This window comes from Salmo salar, chromosome ssa05 (assembly GCF_905237065.1).
Source record: "Salmo salar chromosome ssa05, Ssal_v3.1, whole genome shotgun sequence".
In the NCBI taxonomy this organism is placed as follows: domain Eukaryota; kingdom Metazoa; phylum Chordata; class Actinopteri; order Salmoniformes; family Salmonidae; genus Salmo; species Salmo salar.
In genome coordinates, this window is record NC_059446.1 from 26,638,830 (window position 1) to 26,665,913 (window position 27,084).

At 40.4% G+C, this 27,084-nt stretch overlaps 1 protein-coding gene across 5 annotated transcripts in view; it reads right to left on the reverse strand.

The window, feature by feature from the left end:
- Nucleotides 1-388: 388 nt before the first annotated feature.
- The window catches only part of LOC106604537 (LIM domain-binding protein 2), a 96,737-nt gene continuing 70,041 nt past the window's right edge, over nucleotides 389-27,084 (reverse strand). The window contains exons 4-9 of one of the 5 annotated variants that reach the window (XM_014199261.2): nucleotides 25,571-25,693; nucleotides 23,083-23,166; nucleotides 17,873-17,996; nucleotides 13,693-13,746; nucleotides 11,866-12,002; nucleotides 392-2,468 (exon numbers count right to left, since the gene is read on the reverse strand). In XM_014199261.2, coding sequence (XP_014054736.1) covers nucleotides 2,238-2,468; nucleotides 11,866-12,002; nucleotides 13,693-13,746; nucleotides 17,873-17,996; nucleotides 23,083-23,166; nucleotides 25,571-25,693 — 753 coding nt within the window. In that variant the 3' untranslated portion in view covers nucleotides 392-2,237. Of the gene's footprint in view, nucleotides 2,469-11,865; nucleotides 12,015-13,692; nucleotides 13,747-17,872; nucleotides 17,997-23,082; nucleotides 23,167-25,570; nucleotides 25,694-27,084 lie in introns of all 5 variants that reach the window. The other 4 variants (XM_014199258.2, XM_014199262.2, XM_045718021.1 and 1 more) reach the window with 4 other exon arrangements.

Genomic DNA, 27,084 nt, shown 5'->3' on the forward strand with positions numbered 1-27,084 from the left:
CCCAAACCATCTCAATTGGGTTGAGGTAGGGTGATTGTGGAGGCCAGGTCATCTGATGCAGCTCTCCATCACTCTCCTTCTTGGTCAAATAGCCATCCGTTCTAATCTGCGTCTCACAAAGACACAGCGGTTGGAACCTAAAATCAAACATTTGGACTCATCAGACCAAAGGACAGATTTTGACTGGTCCAATGTCCATTGCTCGTGTTTCTTGGCCCAAGCAAGTCTCTTCTTCTTATTGGTGTCCTTTAGTAGTGGGTTCTTTGCAGCAATTCGACCATGAAGGCCTGATTCACGCAGCCTCCTCTGAACAGTTGATGTTGAGATGTGTCTGTTACTTGAGCTCTGTGAAGCATTTATTTGGCCTGCAATTTCTGAGGCTGGTAACGCTAATGAATTTACCCTCTGCAGCAGAGGTAACTCTGGGTCTTCCTATCCTGTGGCGGTCCTCATGAGAGCCAGTTTCATCATAGCGCTTGATGGTTTTTGCGACTGCACTTGAAGAAACTTTCAAATTTCTTGAAATGTTCTGTATTGACTGACCTTCATGTCTTAAAGCAATGATGGCCTGTCATTTCTCTTTGCTTATTTGAGCTGTTCTTCCCATAATATGTATTTGGTCTTTTACCAAGTACGGCTATCTTCTGTCTACCACCTTTACCTTGTCACAACACAATTGATTGGCTCAAACGCATTAAGAAGGAAAGAAATTTAAAAAATGGACTTTTAACAAGGCATACCTGTTAATTGAAATGCATTCCAGGTGCTACCAGGTGCTACCTCATGAAGTTGGTTGAGAGAATGCCAAGACTGTGCAAAGCTGTCATCATGGCAAAGGGTGGCTACTTTGAACAATCTCAAATATAAAATATATTTTGATTTGTTTAACACTTTGTTGGTTACTACATGATTCCATATGTGTTATTTCATAGTTTTGATATCTTCACTATTATTCTACAATGTAGAAATAGTAAAAATAAAGAAAAACCCTTGAATGAGTAGGTGTGTCCAAACATTTGGCTGGTACTGTATATCAAACAAACAAAATTAAATCATGCAGGAAAAACCTTTAAACATCAGTTTGGGAGTAGGTCATTAAAGGGAAAGAACAAATTCCAAATGTGAAAGGCCTACTGATTGGCAAAGTACAAACATGATTGTAAAGTATTTTGGGGAGAAGCAAAAGAACACCAATAGACTACAAACACAATCAAACAGGTTTGCATGAAATAACAATTGGCGCTGATGCCGTAATTCTGGAAAAGCAATCATGGAACACGTGTCTCCCCACTTGAAGCTGTCCTTAATGGTGAAACAGAGTCACTTTCCTTTTCATTGAAAATCCAACAAAAACAACAATGTAAACAAACCAACAGCCAAATTAATTTCCAATAAAAAGGCAAAAGCTCAAGTCTGCGACGTCTCGGCCATCGCGGATGCAGTTTGGTGGCTCTATATGGGCTGAGTATAAACCTTGCCGGTTAGTTCTGATTGAGGCTGATGCCCTTAAAGGAGCCATTTTGTTTTTGATGTTTTGTTTTGACTTTCCCTGTCAACTGTCCCAGAGGTGTTGCAACCTGCAAATCAAAGGTCAAAAGGGCAACAACCACAGAATCACACTACAGTTAAAGCTCAAGGACTGAGAAGGTGTCCATGAAGGACAATTCATATGAACACCTGCATTGTGTCATTCCCAGAGCTATCCCAACTCCCCTAACACTGAATTCCCACCAAATCCAAACAGAGGAATTCTAGGAAAAATTGAAAAAAGAAAACCCAGTATTGTTTATGTCGTCATTGCAATGCATACAACCTGTATGTATTTAGGTGAAAAAGCAGTGTTATTCGTATGGATATTGCTGTGCAATGTTAGTCAGTTCTCTGTCTTTCTCCTCGATGTTACAGTGAAGTCGAAGAAGAATTGTTCTGGTATTTGGTGCAGATGATTGATCATGATGAGTGACAGTGACACCGTTGACCACGACGTGAAAAAAATTGCCAACAGGGTTCAATTCAGTACAATGTGAGGTTTTAGAGGGCACCGCCCTAATGTGCCAAATAGGTACAGTTTTTTTAATAATTATTTTCCCTCTTTGTTTTACTGTGAGGGCAACATGGTCTCATTAGAATATGTCCAAAATAGTAACATTCAACCATTGAAGTTAAATGTCAGCTAAGCGGACATATGAAGGTTGGGGCACTGACTGTGCTCTCGGTGGCCTTGGTCTCTGTGTGTTCTACTGTGACGACTGCGGCGCTGTGCTATCGGCCTTGCTGTCCTGGTTGTTGAGCGGCTTGCTGCCCCACGGGCTGTTGTTGCCGAGTGCTGGCGAGCCGTTGAAGTCATCCTCGTCGTCCAATCCGTTGGTGGCGTCGTACTGCGTGTTCTCCAGACGTGTGATCAGACGCTCATCCTCGTCCCCGAACTCCCCGCCCATCAGGGTGGGCTCACCAACCACCATCACGTCCTGAAAGGAGAGAGGTTAAGGGCCAGAAATTAAGGACAGGTTAAAGGTCAGAGGTCAGAAATCTTGAATGACACATTGCTGCACATGTGAGAAATGCATGACATTCTGAGAGATACTATATGTACAATTGATAATATATTGATTGTACTACAGTACCAGTCAAACGTTTGGAAGCACCTACTCATTCAAGGGGTTTTCTTTATTTTTACTATTTTCCCATCTAACCACTCTAACCCATTTAACCCCTCCAATCCATCTAACCATTCTAATCCATCTAACCCATCTAACCCTTCTAATCCATCTAACCATTCTAACCCTTCTAACCCATCTGCCCTTCTAACCCTTCTAATCCATCTAACCCTTTTAACCCATCTAACCCTTCTAACCCATCTAACCCATCTAACCCTTCTAATCCATCTAACCATTGTAATCCATCTAACCCATGTAACCCTTCTAACCCATCTAATCCATTTTACCCTTCTAACCATTCTTACCCTTCTAACCCATCTAATCCATTTTACCCTTCTAACCATTTTACCCTTTGAACCATCTTACCCTTTTAACCATCTAACCCATCTAACCATCTAACCCATCTAATCCATTTTACCCTTCTAACCATCTTACCCTTCTAACAATCTTACCCTTCTAACCATTTTACCCATCTAATCCATCTAACCCATCTAATCCATCTAACCATTTTACCCTTCGAACCATTTTACCCTTCTAACCATTTTACCCATCTAGTCCATCTAACCCATCTAATCCATTTTACCCTTCTAACCATTTTACCCTTCTAACCATTTTACCCTTCTAACCCATCTAATCCATCTTACCCTTCTAACCATCTTACCCTTCTAACCCATTTTACTCTTCTAACCATTTTACCCTTCTAACCATTTTACCCTTCTAACAATCTAACCCATCTAATCCATTTCACCCTTCTAGCCATCTAACCCATCTAATCCATTTTACCCTTCTAGCCATCTAACCTATCTAATCCATTTTACCCTTCTAACCATTTTACCCTTCTAACCAATTTTACCATTCTAACCATTTTACCCTTCTTATCTTTCTAACCATCTAACCCATCTAATCCATTTTACCCTTCTAACATTTTACCCTTCTAAACATCTAACCCATCTAACCATTTTACCCTTCTAACCATCTTACCCTTCTAACCCATTTTACCCTTCTAACCATTTTACCCTTCTAACCCATTTTACCCTTCTAACCATTTTACCCTTCTAACCATCTTACCCATTTTACCCTTCTAATCCATCTAAGCCTACTAATCCATCTAACCCATCTAAACCATCTAACCCTTCTAATCCATCTAACCATTCTAACCCATTTAACCATTCTAATCCATCTAACCATTCTAATCCATCTAACCATTCTAACCCACCTAACCCTTCTAATCCGTCTAACCCTTCTAATCCGCCTAACCCTTCTAATCCGTCTAACCCTTCTAATCCGTCTAACCCTTCTAACCCATTTTACCCTTCTAACCATTTTACCCTTCTAACCATTTTACCCATCTAATCCATCTAACCCATCTAATCCATTTGACCCTTCTAACCATTTTACCATTCTAACCAATCTAATCCATTTTACCCTTCTAACCATTTTACCCTTCTAACCATCTTACCAATTTAACCATCTGACCCATCTAACCCATTTTACCCTTCTAACCATCTTACCCTTCTAACCCATTTTACCATTCTAACCATTTTACCCTTCTAACCCATCTAATCCTTTTTACCTGTCTAACCATTTTACCCTTCTAACCATCTAACCCATCTCATCCATTTTACCCTTCTAACCATCTTACCCTTCTAACCATCTTACCCTTCTAACCATCTAACCCATTTTACCCTTCTAACCATCTTACCCTTCTAACCCATTTTACCATTCTAACCATTTTACCCTTCTAACCATTTTACCCTTCTAACCATTTTACCCTTCTCACCATCTAACCCATCTAATTCATCTTACCCTTCCAACCAGCTTACCCATCTTATCCATCTAACCCTTCTAACCCATCCGACCCTTCTAACCATTTTACCCATCTAACCCATCTAATCCATTTTACCCTTCTAACCATCTTACCCTTCTAACCATTTTAGCCTTCTAACCATCTTACCCTTCTAACCATCTAACCCATTTTACCCTTCTAACCATCTTACCCATCTAAAACATTTTACCATTCTAACCATCTAACCCATTTTACCCTTCTAACCATCTTACCCTTCTAACCCATTTTATCATTCTAACCATCTAACCCATCTAATCCTTTTTACCTGTCTAACCATTTTACCCTTCTAACCATCTAACCCATCTCATCCATTTTACCCTTCTAACCATCTTACCCTTCTAACCATCTAACCGATTTTACCCTTCTAACCATCTTACCCTTCTAACCCATTTTACCATTCTAACCCATCTAATCCTTTTTACCTGTCTAACCATTTTACCCTTCTAACCCATCTCATCCATTTTACCCTTCTAACCATCTTACACTTCAAACCATCTAACCCATCTAACCCTACTAACCCATCTAACCCTTCTAATCCATCTATCCCTGCTAACCCATCTAACCCTTCTAACCCTTCTAACCCTTCTAATCCATCTAACCCCTTTAACCCATCTAACCCTTCTAATCCATCTAACCCATCTAACCCCTTTAACCCATCTAACCCTTCTAATCCATCTAACCCATCTAACCCTTCTAATCCATCTAACCCATCTAACCCCTTTAACCCATCTAACCCTTCTAATCCATCTAACCCATCTAACCCATCTAATCCATCTAACCCTTCTAACCCTTCTAATCTATCTAACCATTCTAATCCATCTACCCCTTTAACCCATCTAACCCTTCTAACCCATCTAACCCTTCTAATCCATCTAACCCTTCTAATCCATCTAACCCATCTAACCCTTCTAACCCATCTAACCCTTCTAATCCATCTAACCCTTCTAATCCATCTAACCCATCTAACCCTTCTAACCCATCTAACCCTTCTAATCCATCTAACCCTTCTAATCCATCTAACCCATCTAACCCTTCTAACCCATCTAACCCTTCTAATCCATCTAACCTTTCTAATCCATCTAACCCTTCTAATGCATCTAACCATTCTAATCCATCTACCCGTTTTATCCCATCTAACCCTTCTAACCATCTAACCCATTTTACGCTTCTAACCATCTTACCCTTCTAACCCATTTTACCATTCTAACCCATCTAATCCTTTTTACCTGTCTAACCATTTTACCCTTCTAACCATCTTACCCTTCAAACCATCTAACCCATCTAACCCCTCTAACCCCTCTAACCCTACTAACCCATCTAACCCTTCTAATCCATCTATCCCTTCTAACCCTTCTAACCCTTCTAACCCTTCTAATCCATCTAACCATTCTAATCTATCTAACCCCTTTAACCCATCTAACCCTTCTAATCCATCTAACCCATCTAACCCATCTAATCCATCTAACCCTTCTAACCCTTCTAATCCATCTAACCATTCTAATCCATCTACCCCTTTAACCCATCTAACCCTTCTAACCCATCTAACCCTTCTAATCCATCTAACCCTTCTAATCCATCTAACCCATCTAACCCTTCTAATCCATCTAACCCTTCTAATCCATCTAACCCTTCTAATCCATCTAACCCTTCTAATCCATCTAACCATTCTAATCCATCTACCCGTTTTATCCCATCTAACCCTTCTAATCCATCTAACCCATCTAAACCTTCTAACCAATCTAATCCATTTTACCCTTCTAACCATTTACCCTTCTAACCATTTTACCCTTCTAACCATTTAACCCTTTTAACCCATCTAATCCATTTTACCATTCTAACCATCTTACCCTTCTAACCATCTAACCCTTCTAACTCATCTAATCCATTTTACCATTCTAACCATTTTACCCTTCTAACCATTTTACCCTTCTAACCATCTTACCCATCTAATCCATCTAACCATTCTAATCCATCTAACCCTTTTAACCATCTAACCCATCTAACCAATCTAATCCATTTTACCCTTCTAACCATTTTACCCTTCTAACCATTTTACCCTTCTAACCATCTAACCCTTCTAACTCATCTAATCCATTTTACCATTCTAACCATTTTACCCTTCTAACCATTTTACCCTTCTAACCATCTTACTCATCTAATCCATTTACCCTTCTAACAATTTACCCATTTAACCATCTAACCCATCAAATCCATTTTACCCTTCTAACCATCTTACCCTTCTAACCATCTAACCCTTCTAACTCATCTAATCCATTTTACCATTCTAACCATTTTACCCTTCTAACCATTTTACCCTTCTAACCATCTTACTCATCTAATCCATTTACCCTTCTAACAATTTACCCATTTAACCATCTAACCCATCAAATCCATTTTACCCTTCTAACCATCTTACCCTTCTAACCATCTAACCCTTCTAACTCATCTAATCCATTTTACCATTCTAACCATTTTACCCTTCTAACCATTTTACCCTTCTAACCATCTTACTCATCTAATCCATTTACCCTTCTAACAATTTACCCATTTAACCATCTAACCCATCAAATCCATTTTACCCTTCTAACCATCTTACCCTTCTAACCCACCTAACCCATTTTACCCTTCTAATCCATCTAACCCTCCTAATCCATCTAACCCATCTAACCCATCTAACCCTTCTAATCCATCTAACCCATCTAATCCATTTAACCATTCTAATCCATCTAACCCATCTAACCCGTCTAACCCTTCTAATCCGTCTAACCCTTCTAACCCATTTTACCCTTCTTACCTTCTAACCATCTTACCCTTCTAACCCACCTAATCCATTTTATCCTTCTAACCATCTTACCTTTCTAACCCATCTAACTCTTCTAACCCTCCTAACCCATCTAACCCATCTAACCCATCTAATCCATCTAACCCATCTAACCCATCTAACCCTCCTAACCCATCTAACCCTTCTAATCCATCTAACCCTCCTAACCCATCTAACCCATCTAACCCTTCTAATCCATCTAACCCATCTAACCCATTTAACCATTCTAATCCATCTAACCATTCTAATCCATCTAACCCATCTAACCCGTCTAACCCTTCTAATCCGTCTAACCCATTTTACCCTTCTAACCATCTTACCCTTCTAACCATTTTACCCATCTAATCCTTCTAATCCGTCTAACCCTTCTAACCCATTTTACCCTTCTAACCATCTTACCCTTCTAACCATCTTACCCATCTAACCCATTTGACCCTTCTAACTATCTTACCCTTCTAACCATCTAACCCATCTAATCCATTTTACCCTTCTAACCATCTTACCCTTCTAAACAATTTCACCCATCTAATCCATCTAACCCATCTAATCCATTTGACCTTTCTAACCATTTTACCCTTCTAACCCATTTTACCCTTCTAACCATTTTACCCTTCTAACCATTTTACCCATCTAATCCATCTAACCCATCTAATCCATTTTACACTTCTAACCATCTTACCCTTCTAACCATCTAACCCATCTAATCCATCTTACCCTTCTAACCATCTTACCCTTCTAACCAATTTTACCCTTCTAAGCATCTTACCCTTCTAACCATCTAACCCTCCTAATCCATCTAACCCTTCTAATCCATCTAACCCATCTAACAATTTTACCCTTCTAACCATCTTACCCTTCTAACCGTCTAACCCATGTAATCAATTTACCCTTCTAACCATCTTACCCTTCTAACCCATTTTACTCTTCTAATCCATTTAACCCTTCTAACCCATCTAATCCATTTTACCCTTCTGACCCATATAACCCTTCTGACCCTTCTAATCCATAAACTGGTGTGGTTCAAATGTTGATGATGTCTGTTTGTTGTTTCACTAAAGGGGTAAAGCCCAGAGCATTACCCTTGGCCGTGTGTTTACCTTGTTTCGAAACAACCCCCTGCCACTTCTGCAATAACAGTTGGTGCATGGTGGGATTTTAAGGAGTGTGTGTATGGCTGGCGTGTATGGTGAAGCACCGTGAAGGCGGTGAACCCGTATGTACACGGTCAACACCTGTCGGTACACTTTGAGCTAATGAAACCCCCTCCCACTGATGAAGTGGACTATCCTTCCTGCCCCTCACAGACCAATCAATTTGGGAGGCAGGTAGCCTAGCGGTTAGAGCGTTGGGACAGTAAGGTTACTTGCTCGAAACTCGAGCTGGCAAGGTGGAAAAATCTTCGATTAAGGCAGCCCCCGCACCTCTCCAATTCAGGGGGATTGGGTTAAATTCGGAAGACACTGTATTTCGTTTGAATGCATTCAGTTGTGCAACTGACTAGGTATCTCCGTTCCCTTTCCCAATAGTGATCATGTCGGACATATTTTTATGATATGACCCCTAGCGTTGAGGTCACAGATGAGAACATAGGGAGTTTTATTCTGTGGTTGATTCTTTATTCGCAATGTGAGGGAATTGAATTGGGTGATGCTAACTCTCTATTTTGATAGGTACAGGTATAAAACTAACAGTGAGTATCTAGGAGATGCAATTGAATAATTTAAGCAATATTAGATGATTGATTACCAGTAGTTATGTGATCAAATCGACTATTTTAGGATAGTATTGGTTGTTCTAGGCAGGTTGAGTTGTATATCTCATCTCCCCTGGTCTGCTAAACCTTCTCTCTCCTCACCAGCCCACAACCTCCCACTGCATCTCGGGAGGAAGTCACACAGTTAAATGAAACACACGCTTCACTGCCCATGTGTGTCGATGTGGCGTGGCATGGTAGTTCTCGCTACCCTCCTCTGATGTGCAGATGTGTGCACATGTATGAACACACACACACACACACACACACACACACACACACACACACACACACACACACACACACACACACACACACACACACACACACACACACACACACACACACACACACACACACACACACACACAAACCAACAAAGAGGATCCGGATTGGGGGGGCAACGTCTCTAAAACCCCCAAGCTACCGCCTCTACAACCTACTATGCCTTAATCAGACTAATTCATTTAGGTGAGCTTTTTGACTAAATGACAATATCCACACTGATTTGTCAATTTGCCTAGCTAATTAAGTCATTAGCTCAAAACGTGCTGATTGCCAACAAGCCTTGAATTCGCCATCTGTTCCTGCGGGGGTGGTTGTCATTCTACCTCTGGCCAGTTTGGGTGGTCAGACTTGGATTGGGGGAGTGTTAATTGTGATCTAATTAATAATGTTTGATCTACTCATCTCATTATCTTTAGCATTAGCTAGCCAGTTATCCCTGAATGGGCCTATGGGCTGTTAAGACAGCAAAAAAAAATCATTTTCTGATCATAAGTTAGTGTATTAGCATCCTTTTTAGGTATTTGACAATCCCCTTCCCCTTGCCCCTACTTCTTCTGTGTTTGCAGATCTGAAGGAACTGGACAGGTCTAAGCAATATGGTAGATTCTCCTCTATGCCCATTGAAAGGCTGGGCTGAGCCTTCAGCATAAACCTATCTAGTCTCTTAAGATCTGCAAATACAGAATGTGTAGGTAAGGACCAATGAGGTGAAATGTTCAGAGGGATACAGACAGAAGCATAACAAATAGAGCTAACAACACATGTTGATTCACACATTTTCACACATTTTCTACCTGACAGACAACCATATCTGTTCTACACAATCCATTTCTATCTGAATGTTCCCAATGAATCCCCTAGCAAACACATAGGAGTATACTCTGCATGGTTTCATAGTAGCACTCTACGTGGTTTTCAATGTCATTTCAGCCCAGCAACCAGTAGAGGTCCCTGTTGAACAACACAACAACCCACTCCCCCTCCTTTCTCTATGCCCCCCATTCACCCACTCCCTCCCTTTCCTCCTTGTCCTCTCCTTATTGTCATTGGGCTCACGTAGGGCCTGTGCTCAGCCAACGAACGAACAACTTCTCAGACAAAGCTAGCAGGCGTGCAACATATGTAACCAGCATGTTACCGCCACCGCTCTTAAAGATGCATGTCAACATTAGCCATAGGAAGTGTGTGTTCTTAAAGAAAGGAAGGGGGATGAGGAGGGAGAGGAGGTTGTGTGTGGGAAGGAAAGGAGAGGAGAAGGGGGGGTGTATACAGATATACTGATAATGAGTGATGGCACAGAGCCAAACAGCCTCCCACTGAGAAAACAATTTGTGTGTGTGTGTGTGTGTGTGTGTGTGTGTGTGTGTGTGTGTGTGTGTGTGTGTGTGTGTGTGTGTGTGTGTGTGTGTGTGTGTGTGTGTGTGTGTGTGTGTGTGTGTGTGTGTGTGTGTGTGCGTCCGAGTGATTGAGTAAGAGATAGAAGAGAGTGAGAGGTAGCTAGAGTTGGAGAGGGTGTGTGTCTATTTGTGTGTGAGAAAGGGAGAGTGAGGGAGAGAGATCGAGAAAGAGCAAGAGAGAGGGGGGAGCTTGAGTTGGAGAGGGTGTGTGTCTATGTGGGTGTGAGAGAGAAAAAGAGAGAGAGAGAGACATAAAAAATATATACATGGAGAAAGAAAAAGAGAGAAAAAAGAGAGACGCCTTGGGAATAAAAAGCCGGACCTGCGGCACCGTGAGGAACAACGTAACCCAAAACAAAGAGGGTTCACAGGTCCCCAGTCTCCCTCCCTCCCTCCCCCCACCCCCCCCCCACCCCCCCCCACCCCCCCCATCCAAAGGGACTACAGTACTAAGCAGTCAGTATGACTCCTAACAGTCCATACAGCAAACCCAGGGTGTGATAGTGAGAAAGTACTATAGCCTGTCCAAACAATTGAGGCGCAATAGCACTTTATCCCCCGGGGTGGTGTGAAGCGCGAGGTGTAACACTCAGTGGTTTAAGTAGGTGTTTAACCTCAAACTGTGTCAAGTGGCCCCGTTGTATTGACATGTCGAGGAAGAAAATATGCTATGCATGGGATAGACTAGAGCCATGGAGTGCCAGATGATACAGCACTCCCCAGAGCAGAGGGTATGAAGCAACAGGAGAGGCTAACTCTAGATGAATACTTGAATAAACATATTATGATGGTAGATTGATAGTCCTATATATTAATTGTTGTGTTTCATTACATACCTTCCTGCCTGCGTGTCTATAGTAGCTGTGTAGAAGGGGTGTATAGTGATGTATAGTGATGTAAGAAGGTGTATAGTGGTGTAAGAGGGTGTATAGTGGTGTATAGTGGTGTAAGAAGGTATAAGAGGGTGTATAGGGGTGTATTGTGGTGTAAGAAGATGCAAGACGGTGTATAGTGGTGTAAGATGGTGTAAGAGTATGTATCGTGGTGTATAGAGGTATATAGTGATGTAAGAGTGGGTCAAACCCAGTAGATCTGATGCTTACAGGTACCTGACTGGAAAGGCTGAAGTTGCTGGCAGGGCTTCTCTTCTTACTGTTGGCATTGCCCACGCTGCTGTTGGCACTGCTGGCAGAGTTCTTCCTTTTCCTCCTCTTCGTCGTCGTCTGTCTCGTTGGCTCAGCTTTGGCACGACCAGCAAAGAAAACAAGAGCCATGGCGGACAACATAATGCATACACCAAGGTGGGGGTAACTCATAAAGAAGATACGTGTATATTGACATGTACACACACGCACCCATGCAAGAATGCACAGACAGACAGACAGACAGACAGACAGACAGACAGACAGACAGACAGACAGACAGACAGACAGACAGACAGACAGACATACATACATACATACATACATACATACATACATACATACATACATACATACATACATACATACACATGCACAATACATACAACACGCAACAACTAAAAAATGATCCATGCTTTGTTAATATCAGAGGTGAAATCAAAAGGCATTATCATCTCCCAAGACATGCACTAGTTGGAAAGATCCCATGTTTCATTTGTATAAATGCTCAACAATAGAACGTGCTGCTTGACTTAATGTGAATGCCTTAAGGACCTTGGTGTTGTACAGTTCTCAAAAGCCTGCCCAACTTAAAACTACACTACTGTGAGAGATAACACCATCTTTTATAAAATTACTCTACTGTGAGAGATAACACCATCTTTTATAAAATTACTCTACTGTGATAAATAACACCATCTTTTATAAAACTACTCTACTGTGAGAGATAACACCACCTTGTCCCGCCTACTCCCATTCCCTCTCTCCGGCGCTCAACGTCACCGGTCTACTAACCACCGGTCCTGGTAACCCACATTACGCATACCTGGCAACCATCATTATGCACACCTGCTCCTCATCGCTATGCACACCTGGACTTCATCATTTACTTGATTCCCCTTTATTTAGCCCTCAGTAGCCTCTGTCTTCAGGCAGTATTGGTTTTGTTTTCTCTCACGTTCTGGACGCTTCTCATGTTTGTTCATCTGTATTGTTTCTTTATTAAACTCAATTTCTGCACCTGCTTCCTGACTCCCAGCGTATATGTTACACACCTTTTATAAAACTACTCTACTATGAGAGATAACACCATCTTTTATAAAACTACTCTAATGTGAAAGATAACAGCATCTTTTATAAAACTACTCTACTGTGAGAGATCACACCATCTTTTATAAAACTACTCTACTGTGAGAGATAACACCATCTTTTATAAAACTACTCTATTGTGAGAGATAACACCATCTTTAAAAAAAACTACTCTACTATGAGATAACACCATCTTTTATAAAACTACTCGACTGTGAGAGATAACACCATCTTTTATAAAACTACTCTACTGTGAGAGATAACACCATCTTTTATAAAACTACCATACTGTGAGAGATAACACTATCTTTTATAAAACTACTCTACTATGAGATAACACCCTCTTTTATCTTACTGTATCTATATTTGTCATTTATTATTATTTATTTGTATTGCTGTGATTTGTCTTTATGAGTCAGATTGTTTGTTTGTTTGCGTCACCATATGAAGCGGTGATGCACAGTGTGGTGTCTTAGTAAACATTTTAGGTCAACGGTTTAGAATTTCATGATGACTTAGCATGAAATACTGAATGTGACATGCAGTCATCTAATTTCGTCTTTAGGCAGTTGTTGAGCATTCATGACAAAAAGTACACAACAATGTATTTCATGGCATTCTGTTCAGAGAGAGAATAGAATACAATCTCCTAGACTACTTCTCTCTCTATTGAAAACTACAGGAAGACAGAAAAGGTACCTTTTTTGTGATTTGTGGGGAATATTTCCGTTTTGAAATTCTGTGGGTGTCCAGCTGAAACCAGAATCAAAATGAGTTTTGTTTATTGAAGTGATTAATTATTTTAAGTAATTAAATATCAGAGAGAGAGAGAGAGAGACCAGAAATTACAACAGAGAGAATGTAAGAGAAAAGATAGCTGTACATTTACTGCAATGCACAGACAAATATATTGTCTAAATATTATTAATGTTGAGTAATATTTCGAAAAACATTATTACTAAGGTGTACAATTATGAAAAGTATTTTTTTCTAATTATGAGCCACACATTTCATGAATTAATGAATAAAATATTAAGTTAAATAAAGGGTATATCCTTGATCATTATTCTTGTGTAAAGTAATAAGATAGGTTAAGTACAGATCTTAGCAGTACTTATATCTGTTTCTGATGTACATAAATTATGTATTTAGCTATTTTCACCAAGTGTTTGTAAGAGAGAATGTTATTCCTCTGAATGTCAGTGTGGGAAAAACAACATTTCTGTGATCTTCAAAAAGATGTCTGAAAATGAATTAAATTTCTTATACTAATCACACAAAGGGAGATGCTTTAGTATTCAAAGGAACCAGCGACGTATAATTTATCTGAAAAGATAACATAACTTAGGAACATACAGCGCATTCGGAAAGTATTTAGACCCCTTGACTTTTCCAACATGTTACGTTACAGCCTTATTCTGATATTGATAACATTTTTTTAAATCCTCATCAATCTACACACAATACCCCATAATGACAAAGCAAAAACAGGTTTTTAGAAAGTTTAGCAAATGTATTAAAAATACAAAACAGAAATAGCTTATTTACGTAAGTATTCAGACCCTTTGCTATGAGACTCGAAATTGAGCTCAGGTACATCCTGTTTCCATTTATCATCCTTGAGATTTTTCTACAACTTGATTGGAGTCCACCTGTGGTAAATTCAAATGATTGGACATGATTTGGAAAGGCACACACTGTCTATATAAGGTCCCACAGTTGACTGTGCATGTCAGAGCAAAAACCAAGCCATGAGGTAGAAGGAATTGTCCGTAGAGCTCCGAGACAGGATTGTGTCAAGGCACAGATCTTGGGAACGGTACCAAAACATTTCTGCAGCATTGAAGGTCCCCAAGAACATAGTGGTCTCCATCATTCTTAAATGGAAGAAGTTTGGAACCAACAAGACTCTTCCTAGAGCTGGCCGCTTGGCCAAACTGAGAAATCGGGGGAGAAGGGCCTTGGTCAGGGAGGTGACCAAGAACCCAATGGTCACTCTGACAGAGCTCCAGAGTTCTGCTGTGGAGATGGGAAAACCTTCCAAAAGAACAACCATCTCTGCAGCACTTAACCAATCAGGCCTTTATGGTGGAGTGGCCAGACGGAAGCCACTCCTCAGTAAAAGGCACATGACACCCCGCTTGGAGTTTGCCAAAAGGCACCTAAAGACTCTCAGACCACGAGAAACAAGATTCTCTGGTCTGATGAAACTAAGATTGAACACTTTGGCCTGAATGCAAAGCGTCACATCTGGAGGAAACCTGGCACCATCCCTACGGTGAAGCATGGTGGTGGCAGCATCATGCTGTGGGGATGTATTTCAGTGGCAAGGGCTGGGAGACTAGTGAGGAGCAAAGTACAAAGATCCTTGATGAAAACCTGCTCCAGAGCTCTCAGGTCCTCAGCCTCTGGCGAAGGTTCACCTTCCAACAGGACAACCACCCTAAGCACACAGCCAAGACAACGCAGGAATGGCTTCGGAACAAGTCTCTGAATGTCCTTGAGTGGCCCAGTCAGAGCCCGGACTTGAACCCAATCGAACATCTCTGGAGAGACCTGAAAATAGCTGTACAGCGACACTCCCCATCCAACCTGACAGATCTTGAGAGGATCTGCAGAGAAGAATGGGAGAAACTCCCCAAATTCAGGTGTGCCAAGCTTGTGCATTGAAGACTTGAAGCTGTAATCACTGCCAAAGGTGCTTCAACAAAGTGCTCAGTAAAGGGTCTGAATACTTATGTAAATGTGATATCAGGTTTGTTAAATACACTTGCAAAATGTATAAAAACCTGTTTTTGCTTTGTCATTATAGGGTATTGTGTGTCGATTGATGAGGGAAAAAAACAATTTAATCCATTTTAGAATAAGGGTATAATGTAACAAAATGTGGAAAAAGTCAAGGGGTCTGAATACTTTCCAAATGCACTGTACACCTTTAAAAAAAAATCAAAACTGTAATCTCTGCACCCAGAACCTGTCACAGTTGTCGTAAGGATTGGACCAAAATGCAGCGTGAATATGTTTACTCATCTTCTTTTTATTTTGAAGAAGGAGAAACAAATAAATACGTATACAAAAAAAAAGAACAAAACGAAACAGTCCTGTCAGGTGCACAAACACTAAACAAGGAACAACTACCCACAAAATCCCATAGAAAAACACCCCTCTTAAATAGGACCTTCAATTAGAAGCAACTAGGAGCAGCTGCTTCCAATTGAAGGTCAACCCCATTAACTAAACATAGAACTAGACATACTAGATAAACATAGAAATATACTAACATAGAACATAGCCCAACAAACCCCGAAACACTCTAAACAAACACCCCTCTTAAAAAAAGAACATAGCCCAACAAACCCCGAAACACTCTAAACAAACACACCCCTGCCTCGTCCTGACCAAACTACAATAACAAATAACCCCTTTACTGGTCAGGACGTGACAGAACCAAATAAACTTCTCTATTACTAGTCAATTGTAATGTTTAAGGTTGTCACAAGAAACTATCAAAACGGTGACAAGTCTATTACCAATTCCCATCCACTACTTTGACAAGCCCAGGAACAGGAACATGATGTCCATTGTCAGAAACAACCTTCTCTGGCATCACAACTGTTTACGTCGATGTCGAACAAATGACGCACTAAAACTTGTCCATTTCCATAAAAAATACTTATCAGTGCATAAATGCATCCGTGCTTCCTTCCTCGCTAAAACAGAACCATTTTCCAGGTCTGAGAAGAATTGGAGGAAAGATGAAAAACTTGACTAATAAGGAAACCACAATTACACAATTATTAGACCAGCTTAGTTCAGTTTGGTTTCCTTTAAAAACACAGGCAGACAGACGAACTGTAGTGGCACACGAAAGATTTATGACCAGCAAAACTGATCCTAGATCTGTGTCAAATGATAAAAGCTACCATTCTAATAACCTGGCTATACACCCAATACAATGTTAAGAATAAAATCCACTAGTGAAACAGGTATTGAGTCAAGGCAATATGTAAAGACATATACAGAGGGTTCTGGATCCCAAAGCTGCTGTCAGCTCCTATACAGCTGATACGTTTGGCACCTTACATTTTTTTCACTGAACCCTGATACTATACAACATGAAATTGAACGAAGGTTTATCTCCTTGTGCACAATTACACATTGACAGTTCAACTTCTCCTTTTCCAAAGTGTCTGTTCCAGATGATTCTACGCTCATTGACAGTGAGAATTCAAACCTCTTGGGAGCGATCAGCGAGGGAGTTGGATCTTGTAGTTTGATTACACCAGGCACCCTTAATTAAAGTTCAGAAGCCTTGCACATTACACAGGTCTGAGTCAAAGGATTTCTACTGGTGTTGCTTTTTTAAGACGTCTTGTCATGCCCTGGCGAACATTGCAGTAATTTGCAGCCCTTGAATATGTCAAAAACTCCAGCTTTAATATTGCACAGCCAGTTTAAGCCAACTATTTTTTAAGAACCACCCTTCGAACATCAATCATAAAACCCTGAAATGGCTGGTTACAGTCTATTCAAATAAAAATTCCAGAGGAAGTCCTGATAAATTTCCTGATTCCTGACAGGGAGAATAAATTTGAGGTATTATGCAATATAATAAATATTTGGAAATACAAATAATGTAATAGAAATTGATTACATTCTCTGTTTTCTAAACATGGTCTCTAGAAATTAGACAATCTAACCATTGTCATTATATCACCTCAGCTCTCCTATTACTATAGTCACTATAATAACATTGGTTGTGTCCCATATGGCACTGGTGAAAAGTATTGCACTATACCGGGAATATGGTGCCATTTGGAACACAGTATTGATAGTTGCAGAACAGTGTGTTTGGTTAGTAAAGCCGTATAAACGTTACCTGGCGGGGCCACCATTCTCTGCCACTTCTGGAACAGGCATGTCTTCAGACAGTCCCTAGGGCTGAGGTTGTAGGTCTTGTGCCTGGACATGAGCTCCTGCATGGGCTCCAGGATGACACACAGCTGCAGATGATGGAAAAAAACGAACACACACAAACAAACACACACGCAAATGTTAGATTTGGTAGTATAAAAACGCAAATGCATATATAGTACATATACACATTGTTTTCCATGTTGGTGAAGATGGATCTGTAATTGTTGTGTGAGCTTCGCTCTAAAGGGTATCATTTCGACATACTGTATCTGAAACTCTGTATTACAGAATCCAACAAGGAGAATCCTCAAGTGATCTATGAAGTCATCACAAAGAGGACACGTGGGCCAGTTTGTCAGTTTAAATAGGTAAGACACTCACAGCTATGTAACTTTCACATGTGGCAAACAGCCTCCCTCAACAGTTATCTTAGGCAGCAACAAACATCAAAATGCTCGTCTCTGCTGTCACACCAAAGCATTGTCATGCGGGTGCACAGACTTATAGTAACATCAGAACATACACTATACAGTATATACAAAAGTATGTGGACATCCCTTCAAATTAGTGGATTCGGCTATTTCAGCCACACCCGTTGATGACAGGTGTATAAAATTGAGCACACAGCCATGCAATCTCCACAGACAAACATTGGCAGTAGAATGGCCTTACTAAGGAACTCAGTGACTTTCAACGTGGCAACATCATAGAATGCCACCTTTCCAACAAGTCAGTTCGTCAAATTTCTGCCCTGCTAGAGCTGCCCCGGTCAACTGTAAGTGCTGTTATTGTGAAGTGGAAACGTCTAGGAGCAACAACGGCTCAGCCGTGAAGTGGTAGGCTACACAAGCTCACAGAATGGGACCACCGAGTGTTGAAGCGCATAGCCCGTAAAAATAGTCTGTCCTCAGTTGCAAAGCTCACTGCAGAGTTCCAAACTGCACCAGCTCGAGTGGTGTAAAGCTCGCCGCCATTGGACTCTGGAGCAGTGGAAACAAGTTCTCTGGAGTGATGAATCACACTTCACCATCTGGCAGTCCGATGGACGAATCTGGGTTTGGCGAATGCCAGGAGAACTCTACCTGCCTCAATGCATAGTGCCAACTGTAAAGTTTGGTTGAGGAGGAATAATGTTCTGCCGCTGTTTTTCATGGTTTGGAAAGGGAAATCTTAAAGCTATAGCATACAATGACATTCTAGACGATTCTGTGCTTCCAACTATATGGCAACAGTTTGGGGAAGGCCCTTTCTTGTTTCAGCATGATTAATGCCACCGTACACAAAGCAAGGTTCACACAGAAATGGTTTGTACTCATACAGGTGTAGGATCTTAATTGGATCACAACTGTTGAAGGAGAACCTTCCAGCAATGCAGGAAATGTAAAATTTGTAGTGTATTTGAGGTTTAAAAGGCTTCTCGAGTTTGTAATTTCCCCTTTTGCCTTACTAAAAATGTATTAACCCATACAAAAATGTCCATTAATTATAATCCACATAATAATTCAAATTTCTTGTTGCTGCAGGATTTGTTTTCCTGCTGTAGCAAACTGGCTCAAATTAAGATCCTGTCACGTCCTGACCAGTATAAGGGTTATTTGTTATTGTAGTTTGGTCAGGACGTGGCAGAGGGTATTTGTTTTATGTGGTTCGGGGTGGTGGTTTATTTAGTAGGGTGTTTGATTTATTATTTCCGGGTTTTTGGGTAATGTTCTATGTTTGTATTTCTATGTGGTCTTTGGTCTTTTGTATTTCTATGTCTGGTTTATTGGGGTTGGACTCTCAATTGGAGGCAGGTGTTTTCTCGTTGCCTCTGATTGGGAGTCCTATATATGGGTTTGTGTTTGGTTTAGTGTTTGTGGGAGATTGTTTCTTGTTTTGCCTGTGTGAGCCTGACAAGACTGTTTTGTTGTTCGTGCGTTCTTCGTTCTGTTGTTTTTGGTGTTCTCTTTATTTAAAATAAATATCAAGATGAGCATCCACATTCCTGCTGCGTTTTGGTCCTCTATTCCCAACGACAACCGTTACAGATCCTACATATCTAGGCCTATCAAAACAGACCTGGGTGTGTAAATAGGATCAGTTTAGCCTTTTAGATCATAAGGAATAAGATTCACTATTACTACAGATCTATTTCCTAATGCCATTGGACTGTATGCAGGCGAAGAGAACATGCATGTAACACATGTAGCACACTAAGCCAATGTTGTTTCTCTGTTGCTGTCCTCTTGACATGGCTATATCCCCCCTAGCTCAGGGAACAATCCCTGGATTTGACCCTGAAAACAAGTGCTATTTTCAGGTTGAATGGTAGGAAGTCTGCTGCACGGCTCTAACACATGGAAAGGCTTAAATACAGTGACCCAAAAAAAAAGCTTGTTTTGACCCTTGGCCAGGAAACCGTCAGTCTCTTTGGAAGAACTGATAGACGGTAGGAAATGCATGGGCGCCTTTTGAAAAACAATAAAGACTCCATTTATGTGAGGAAATGGCGTATTTTATTTGAACAGCGACACTCTAAGATAGCAAGAGAGAAATCGTTATGGCTCACTGTGATGTGAGGCAGACCGATGATATTTACTCAAAGTACAGTATGAAATTGACCCCACCTCCAAAAGTCGGCCAATTCCTAATTTGCCTCAGAGCCAAGACTAGGATTATTTGCTGAAAAATTACAAGAGGTATTTTGTTTGGGATAAATTAGGTAGGTTGTAGGGTGTCATAAAAATGAAAACGCAAAGGAATAGCCTAGTAGCGTTACACTAACGGCCATTAGCGAAATCTCCTATAGGTAATGGATGACATATTGTCATTAACTGGAAAGCACGTCTGTCTGCAAAATTTGAGTTATGTAAAATAACTAAATAATATACTGTAGGTGTGTTATGGCACACACTTCTCCAAAACTACACTCAATATATTCCATATGATCATTCCATATGCTTTCCATAATTATTTTCATGGTATGCTGCAAGGAATCTTAAAAAAAACATTAATCCAACAAAATGTTAAGAACGGTCATTCGAAAATCTGCCCAAAAGCCCTCTGTCTCTCTCTCTCTCCCCTCTCTCTCTCTCCCCTCTCTCTCCCTCCCCTCTCTCTACACATTCTTCATAATAAACAGCGGCTAAGCTCTTCGCCGTCTCTCCGTGCTGCATTTCACAATTATGAGTCAACAGGGAGCATTCATTAATGTTATGCTAATTTTCTCAATCCAATTAATTCACTCCCTCTCTCTTTTCTCCCTCACTCTTCTTCTCTTGTTCTCCCATTTGGAAATCGGAGCTGTCACTCAATCTTGGAATGAAAAGCACAAACAAAAGACATCTGAAATACTGACTAATGTATTCTGGTGCAGACTGCTGAGAAGTCCACTAAGTTTATGTTATAAATACACTGAGGACTGGAACCAAAAAGTAAAGAAGAACATACATATAGGTGGATATTCACTGATGCATTTATGTATTCAGATTAAAATAACATATTGTGATAGCTGTCAATACTCTATTATGTATTCAGAATAATATAACATTGTAATAGCTGCCAATACTCTATTATGTATTCAGATTAAAATAACATTTTGTGATATCTGTCAGTACTGTTTAAATGTATTCAGATTAAAATAACATTTTGTGATATCTGTCAGTACTGTTTAATGTATTCAGATTCAAATAACATATTGTGATATCTGTCAGTTCTGTCTCATGCATTCAGATTAAAATAACATAGTGTGAGAAATGTCAGTTCTGTTTCATGTCTTCAGATTAAAATAACACATTGTGATAGCTGTCAGTTCTGTTTTATGTATTCAGATTAAAATAACATATTGTGATAGCTGATAGTACTGTTTTATGTATTCAGATTAAAATAACATGTTGTAATAGCTGTCAGTCCTGTTTTATGTCTTCAGATTAAAATAACATATTGTCATATCTGTCAATACTGGTTTATGTATTCATATTAAAATAACATATTGTGATAGCTGTCAATACTGGTTTATGTATTCAGATTAAAATAACATATTGTGATAGCTGTCAGTACTGTCTTATGTATTCAGATTAAAATAACATATTGTGATATCTGTCAATACTGTTTTATGTATTCAGATTAAAATAACATATTGTGATAGCTGTCAGTACTGTCTTATGTATTCCGATTAAAATAACATATTGTGATATCTGTCAATGCTGGTTTATGTATTCAGATTAAAATAACATATTGTGATAGCTGTCAGTACTGTTTTATGTATTCAGATTAAAATAACATATTGTGATATCTGTCAATACTGGTTTATGTATTCCGATTAAAATAACATATTGTTTTAGCTGTCAGTTCTGTTTTATGTATTCAGATTAAAATAACATATGGTGACAGCTATCAGTACTGTTTTATGTATTCAGATTAAAATAACATATGGTGACAGCTATCAGTTCTGTTTTATGTATTCAGATTAAAATAACATATGGTGACAGCTATCAGTTCTGGTTTATGTATTCAGATTAAAATAACATATGGTGACAGCTATCAGTTCTGTTTTATGTATTCAGATTAAAATAACATATGGTGACAGCTATCAGTTCTGTTTTATGTATTCAGATTAAAATAACATATGGTGACAGCTATCAGTTCTGGTTTATGTATTCAGATTAAAATAACATATGGTGACAGCTATCAGTACTGTCTGTGAATGGAATTATATTGTATATTCCATCTTGACATTTTATAAATATTCATTTTCAGGTACCTAACAATTACAAATTGTGGAGGGTATGGTATGGTACCTATATCAAGGTGATTGATGGACTGAGTAGGGTGTGTGTGTGTGTGTGTGTGTGTGTGTGTGTGTGTGTGTGTGTGTGTGTGTGTGTGTGTGTGTGTGTGTGTGTGTGTGTGTGTGTGTGTGTGTGTGTGTGTGTGTGTGTGTGTGTGTGTGTGTGTACGTCTTTGGGAGTGTGTCTATGTGAAAGGAAAAGAGAGAGAGAGAGAGCAACAGAAAGCAACAGAAAGACCCACACAGACACAGCCAGAGAGAGACAGAGAGAGACAGAAACAGAAGGATGCAGACAGAGACAGTGAGAGACAGAGAGACAGACACAGAGAGACAGAGAGAGACAGACACAGAGAGACAGAGATAGACAGATACAGAAAGACAAACAGGAGGCAGAGAGCTCTTACCCTGAGGTAGTTGAGGGTGAAGTTGGTCAGCCCCATGCGGGTGATGTTTTTGGAGAGCTGTTCCAGAACCTGGGGGTCTTGTGCCTAAGGGTTGAAGGAGGGGGAGCAGGGGGGGGGGGGCAACATACAGTTTGCATTAATATTAACTACTAATATTAATTTGTTAGAACTCTTTTATATAATAGATGTCTTCAGTCTGAAAATGCTGTTTATTGACTAAACAAAAGACAGATGAGAAGCCTGGCTCTGCTTCCATTCAAAACACACTAATTTCCAGTTGAATCTTGGTGTAGAGAAAGTCAGGAAAGAAGGACGATGGAAAAAAATACATCTAAAAATCGGTTTATGTTAGAGTATGATTTCAAATTTGAAACTAAATAGCAATATCAAGAAGCCACCTGACTACAGCTTAGTGTTGTGAGAACCTGTGACTCCAAGAGGTGTCAAATACATTCTCAACTATGGTCATCAACAACTACATTGAATACCCATTCAAAAATTCAGTGTCAGAATACACTAGCCTTGAAATACCAACAGAACTGTCCCACTGGGCAGACGTCAGCTCAACGTCTAGTTCTGATTTACATTTGGTTGAGTTGTCAACTAACGTGAATTTAATGTGAAATCCCAAAATTATTTCATAATTTCATTGAATTTAGGTTAAAAGTTGGGTGACAAAAATATGAAATGGGCCTCCCGAGTGGCGCAGCAGTCTAAGGCACTGCATCGCTGTGCTAGAGGCATCACTATAGACCCGGGTTCGATCCCAGGCTGTATCACAACCAGCCGTGATCGGGAGTCCCATAGGCGCACAATTGGCCCACCGTCGTTCGGGTTAGGGGAGGGTTTGGCCGAGGGGGCTTTACTCATCGTGCTCTAGCGACTCCTTGTGGTGGGGCGGGAGCCTGCAGGCTGACCTCGGTCGTCAGGTGAACGGTGTTTCCTCTGACAAATTGTTGTGGCTGGCTTCTGGGATTAAGTGGGCGGGTGTTAAGAAGCGCGGTTTGGCGGGTCATGTTTCGGAGGACGCATGACTTGACCTTCACCTCCTGAGCCGGTTGAGAGGTTGCAGTGATGAGACAAGATCAAAATTGGGGAGAAAAAGGGGATAAAATACAAATCTGTTTTCAAATCCAATCACTTTTCCACATTGATTCAACACCATCACATTTTATATTTTGTATGAAATGATGTGACAACAACATTGATTCATCCAGCTTTTGTCCAGTGGGGTGAAACTATGAAATACCCACAACACGTATTTTTCCAATCCAAAATGTGTGCTTTTACAAGAAATGAATGTTTGAGCAAAAAAAAATTATGTTTAGAATTTTATAACAAAGCCTGCAAAATGTGTGTGTTTGTGTGCGTGTGTATATGTGTGTATGTGTGTGTTTGTGTCTATGTCTGTGTGTGAATGTCTGGGGGCAATGTGCATGCACACACAAACTAGCACAATTGTGTCTGTCTAAATTCAGTCTTCTCACTTCCACTCTCTCTACACTTTTCATTAGTCGAGGCTATGATCAAAAGAGCTAACTCACTTTTACACATCACTCGAATGCCTGTGAAATATCCGTCCAAGGCCCACAATACCCTACTCTCCTGAAATTAGTGGGAATACCCACAGGGGCCAATTTAATCGTGTGTGAATTTCATATAAAGATTTGGCAAAAAGAAGGAGGCTGGCTATTCAGGGAAAACTACTTCTTAAATACACCTTTAGGCCCATGGGGCTGAAGAAAAAGTTTCAGTGTTGCACACTTCGAGGTAGGTGTGTTTAGGTTATGATAGGTGACATGCAGACAGGGAATGTATTTGATGCAAACATATTCATGATATTAGAGTATGACTAGAGTATGACTGTGCACTACTGAATATAATATACTATGTATAACGTATGGAACTATGACAACATATAAGTTGCTCACTTCACCATTCCCTCCGTGTGACTATTATGTTCATTACACTGGAATTAAACAGATTATTCATTTGACCTTGTTTTTTTTTTTGCTCAGGCAAGGGCCCTCTTTCATCCAAGCCTTCCTTTGATGTCTGCAAATAAATTGGTTTATAAAATCCCTCCAAATTGGGACACTTTCCAAACTGCTTTGTATAGCTTTTAAATTCATATGCTTATGAATAGCGTCTAAGTGTCTTGGTGGAGTTGGGCCACTTAAGAGCCCGAGGAAGAGGATTCTCATTAACATTCGAGAATAGGATACACCTGGATGGAAAATGGGTGAGTGGTGGTTGGCGCATGTTGATGATGTCAAACCATAGAGTTGGATAGAGGGTATATGTTTGCATCTTGCCATAATGGCTTCTGTGACAGCATGGGCATCACCCTCTATCCAGCATGGTCATCACCCTCTATCCAGCTTGGGCATCACCCTCTATCCAGCATTGACATCACCCTCTATCCAGCATAGGCAGCACCACCTATCGCCGTGCAGTCGGCCCATGTTGATGATGTCACACCACTCACGTGCATGGCCAGGATGCTGCGGGGGATGAGTTCTCGGTATTGCCGGATGGTGAAGTGCCAGGTCTTGATCCTCATGAGGTCGTCAAAGGCAAATTCAAGAATCAGTCGGCCCTCTGTGCATACCTGTCCAACATCAAAGATGGGGAACACTTTATCTGAAGGGGGTATACATAAAGGCATTCATAACACCTGGATGAGAACAGGCATGACACCTTTCTGAGTCTTGTAGTATCATTCATAACAACCTTTGTAACAAATGTAGGCCTATAGTATTCAGCTTCATTCAAGAGCGCTTTTCAAAATAAAAGGCCCTTAGTATACAGTATACTACGGTTTACATCACCTTCAAAATAATTCCCCATATTGATGTATTTCTTTTACGATCAGTCATTTTAAGCTAGCTGGCACGCGGCCGTCTGTTTATTTGAGTAATCATTACAGGGATCGATTCTTAATGCTCTGCAGGATGTCATTCACTTTGGAATACGTTGAAGTTGTTTGGAATTGGGCAGACTATTATTTACTCTGTCCTTATTCAGCTGGGCTGTCCTTGTTCCTCTCATTCCTCACACTCTCTTGAAGATGATGTTGAGAGGAGTGTGTTTACGGCAGAGACACAAGAACTTTGGGTCAGAGAGAGTTGCCAATTATGAGAGAGAGAGAGAGAGAGAAAGACAGAGGAAGAGTGTGCAAGAGAGCGAGAGAGAGAAAGAGAGAAAAATGGAAAGTGTGCGAGAGAGAGAGAGAGAGTGTATGTGTGTGGACGAGTATGAGAGAGCCAGAAAAAACACACACACATTCGCCCCTTTAGCCGAATTCAGTGTTGTCAGGGCTCTTGCAGTTCCCAATGTTTCGTTGCCGTGGCAACCGGAGGGAGGGATAGAGCGCGCAGCAACAAAAAAAAATCAGCTGATTAGTTGGCATGGCAACAGAAAAGATGTAATCCCACCAGACACTCTAATCAATGCCCCCAGCACAGATGGTCTCCCGAGGATCAACAAGAAAGAGGCTGGCGGGCATACAGGCCTGGTCACGTGGTATCACTCCGCCATACTGGAAAAAAAGAAAAAGTAGAGAAAAGGGGAATATTTTTTCCTCTACTAGCTCCTACCATTGAATATATGATTTAGGGCGTTCTGGGGATGTAGTATAGTCTATGCTACTTGGCTAAAATGTGATGATGTTTCTGCGTGCCTTGATAGTGTATTCATGAGTTATTCTTACTATTGGGATTAAGAGTCGGAACTACTTTTTGATAGTTATCGAGCTTAACGGTTAGTCGTTGGAGGGATGCTGTTCAGGCCGATAATGTGTATGTTTTTAGATAGATTAATGCGGATTAGACAGAAGTAATGTTTTAAAAAATAATCATAAGTGTTTAATGGACAATGGAAAGGGCTTTCATTCTAGTTTGAAAATGATTCCAGCTGCTTCTCATACTATTGACCTCCAGCCACAGTGCAAAAGTATGAGTTGAATAATACTGGCTACAGAGCTAAGTGAAATTCTGTATC